The sequence below is a fragment of the Rhagoletis zephyria genome, unplaced genomic scaffold (assembly GCF_001687245.7).
Source record: "Rhagoletis zephyria isolate East Lansing unplaced genomic scaffold, Rhagoletis_zephyria_1.1 Rzeph_scaffold_02266, whole genome shotgun sequence".
In the NCBI taxonomy this organism is placed as follows: domain Eukaryota; kingdom Metazoa; phylum Arthropoda; class Insecta; order Diptera; family Tephritidae; genus Rhagoletis; species Rhagoletis zephyria.
The window spans coordinates 84,598-87,194 of record NW_016159350.1 but is presented as its reverse complement, the minus strand read 5'-3'; the positions used below and the strand labels follow the sequence as shown (position 1 = coordinate 87,194).

General features: G+C 37.5%; 1 protein-coding gene across 1 annotated transcript; it reads left to right on the top strand.

Annotated features, from left to right (window-relative positions):
* The first annotated feature begins 322 nt into the window (after nt 1-322).
* On the top strand, nt 323-1,826 carry LOC108366428 (actin-binding protein anillin-like). Its single transcript, XM_017620847.1, has 2 exons — nt 323-594; nt 657-1,826. Exons 1-2 carry the CDS (start codon nt 364-366, stop codon nt 1,122-1,124), a joined length of 699 nt encoding a protein of 232 aa, XP_017476336.1. The 5' UTR covers nt 323-363; the 3' UTR covers nt 1,125-1,826.
* The last annotated feature ends 771 nt before the right edge of the window (nt 1,827-2,597 follow it).

Sequence of the window (2,597 nt, the reverse complement as noted above, 5' to 3'; positions counted from 1 at the left end):
AATCTGTACGAGCCCAAGCAGACATATTTTTGGACCGGCTTTTAGAATTGTACCTCTTTTGAAACCATTTGCCTTTCGGATGTAGTCTCAAATTATAGCTCCCTTCATTTGTGTTAGAACCAGATCACAAATTTAAATAAAAGTTCGACCAAACCTTTAAGAAATACTCTTGTTTTTAAAGTTTAAATTTAAGCTCCACTACCATTTGGCCGCTTATGAAGTATTTAACTTTGGTTTTGCAAGAGTTCTTTGTGTTGTCGTGTCACATTGTTAATGAACAATTTTAGGAACGAGATAATTTACTTACCCAAATATCTTGTTGCTCTTTTACTTTACCTCTAGATTACACTCGAGATTTACGGCATGACCGCCCAGCGTGAAGTTTTGCCACACGAGGTGAAATATCATATACATCTTAATAAAAAATCTGGTATCAAAACGCCTAAAAAGAAAGGCAGTGAAAACCGTTTAGTTATGCCTCCTGTACAAAGTCCAGCTGGGCCGAATGTCGTGCGTACTCCTGCCTTAGTGCAGTATGGCTTTGCTATATTCTCCTTACGCGAGATACAACGCACATCTTGGACACTAACACAGGTATATTTTATTCAATCATCTACTATTCGAAGTAATTTTCTTTTCTTGCTTTGTTGACACAGGTTCTCGGTGTTAGCCCTCTAGAAGGCGTAGTGCATATGAAAGCGAACTGTGAATTATCGGTTTTGGTCGAACATCGCGGCTTTCTAACCATGTTCGAAGACATTTCTGGATTTGGTGCCTGGCATCGTCGCTGGTGCTATTTAAATGGAAGCGTACTTAATTATTGGAAGTATCCCGATGATGAGCGCAAAAAGGCGCCTATCGGCTCAATTGATCTGTACGCTTGTCGCACGCAGAAAGTAACTGTTGCACCACGTGATATATGCGCACGCCTTAACACTATGTTGCTTGAGTTTGAGAGACCGGCGAGAGAGAATGATGAGGAGTCGCTAATTATCATTCCAAATGGGCGGAATACAATCGTGCGATACCTTCTTTCAGCTGATACGAAAGAGGAACGGGAACTATGGTGTGCGTATTTCAATAAAGTTTTACTCTTGCTGCGAGCTTGGGGATCACCACAATAACTAATGAGTTTCGGAAACTCGAAAAAAACAGCTTTTTCGGTTAGGTGTTTCGGGGAGAATTGAGAGATACCTACATACATATGTATGTATATAGTTATTTTTCAGCTTCATCTTATCTTTCATTATACCATTCAACATATCATTTTGTTTTTGAGAAAACACCTGTTTCTAATTTCCACGGTAATAATGCATTATAAAACGTGCTGCCAAAGTCGTATTATACAAAAAGAGTGTGTCTCAACAGCATTCACATTACAATTTCACAGTTGGCATCCCGACACTTCGAAAATTACATATATTTACCAAATATTCATATAATTTGAATGTAACTATTGGTTCAAGCAATCAAAATCATACGCTGCTATGGCTATGGCTTCAAAGAAATTAATTTTGTTCGTGGCATTAAATAATGAATGCATTTTGGTTTGTAACTATTTGAAACTTGTAAAAAAAAATTTTTAGTACATACGTATGTATGTATTTATTCGTTATTCATATATGTATGAAGTGAATACTTCTCCTTGGAAGCGAGAGCTCGTTGAACATTTATTATTAGTATTATCTTTTAGCTATAGTAAGGTGTTTTCATATACATAAGTATGTATTGTATTAATGCATTGCTCGTAAATGTATATACACAATTTTAATTGCCTATATTTGTATTTTGCTAAAATTTCACAAGTTAATGTTTATTTATAAAAACGAAAAAAAAAATATTCTATCTATTGGGTTTTTTTTTTATTTGGGTTTTGTTGGGAGTTCACAATACGCCAGGTTGTTCCTCCGTTCTTTAGTTATCTATCCCGGATTGTAGGGTTGTCAATAGTGCCGCCCACAAAATCGGTATCTTCTATTGATTCGCTTTTGTATCTGTTTGACTGCCTTTAGCTTGTTGAAAACGATTGCATTTTTTAAATGCATTATATTTGTATATATAGCTTTTTTCCCGGTGAAGAACGAGGTGGACGGTATTGTACAACGGACAAACTTTACTTTCTTTTAATTTAGAATATAACCTACGTTTTTTTTTAGAAAATTGGATAATTGAATATCTTTGTCATAATCCCAATCGCGAAGTATGTCGAAAAAGTTTGCGTTATTTCGAAAGATTGTGAAGCCACCCCGAATGCAGCTTACTCAACTAACGGAAGACCCAAGAAGCGTGCAGCCGCTATAGGGTCTGTCCACAGGGACAGAGCCGTCAGTTGCGTGGGGCTTTCCAGGCATACGAAGAGATGTTTCGAGTCGTGGGGTGTCTCTCCGCATGCCGGACACTCTTTTAGCACATCTGCATCTAATATGCCCAGGTATGAGTTCAACCTGCTGCAGTAGCCAGAGCGTCATATGTATGCCCCGTGAGTAGTCTATTTATTGTTTTTGTTTCCCTAGGATCTAGAATGTTTGCATAGAACCAAATCTTTTTTGGTTTCGTAGTGAAAATTTGTGCAACAAGATTGGGTTTGGTGGCCGAGA

Coding starts and splice junctions, on each gene's coding strand:
- LOC108366428 (XM_017620847.1), top strand. CDS start 364: ATGACCGCCCAGCGTGAAGTTTTGCCACACGAGGTGAAATATCATATA. Junction 595..656: donor CATCTTGGACACTAACACAG/GTATATTTTATT, acceptor TTGTTGACACAG/GTTCTCGGTGTTAGCCCTCT.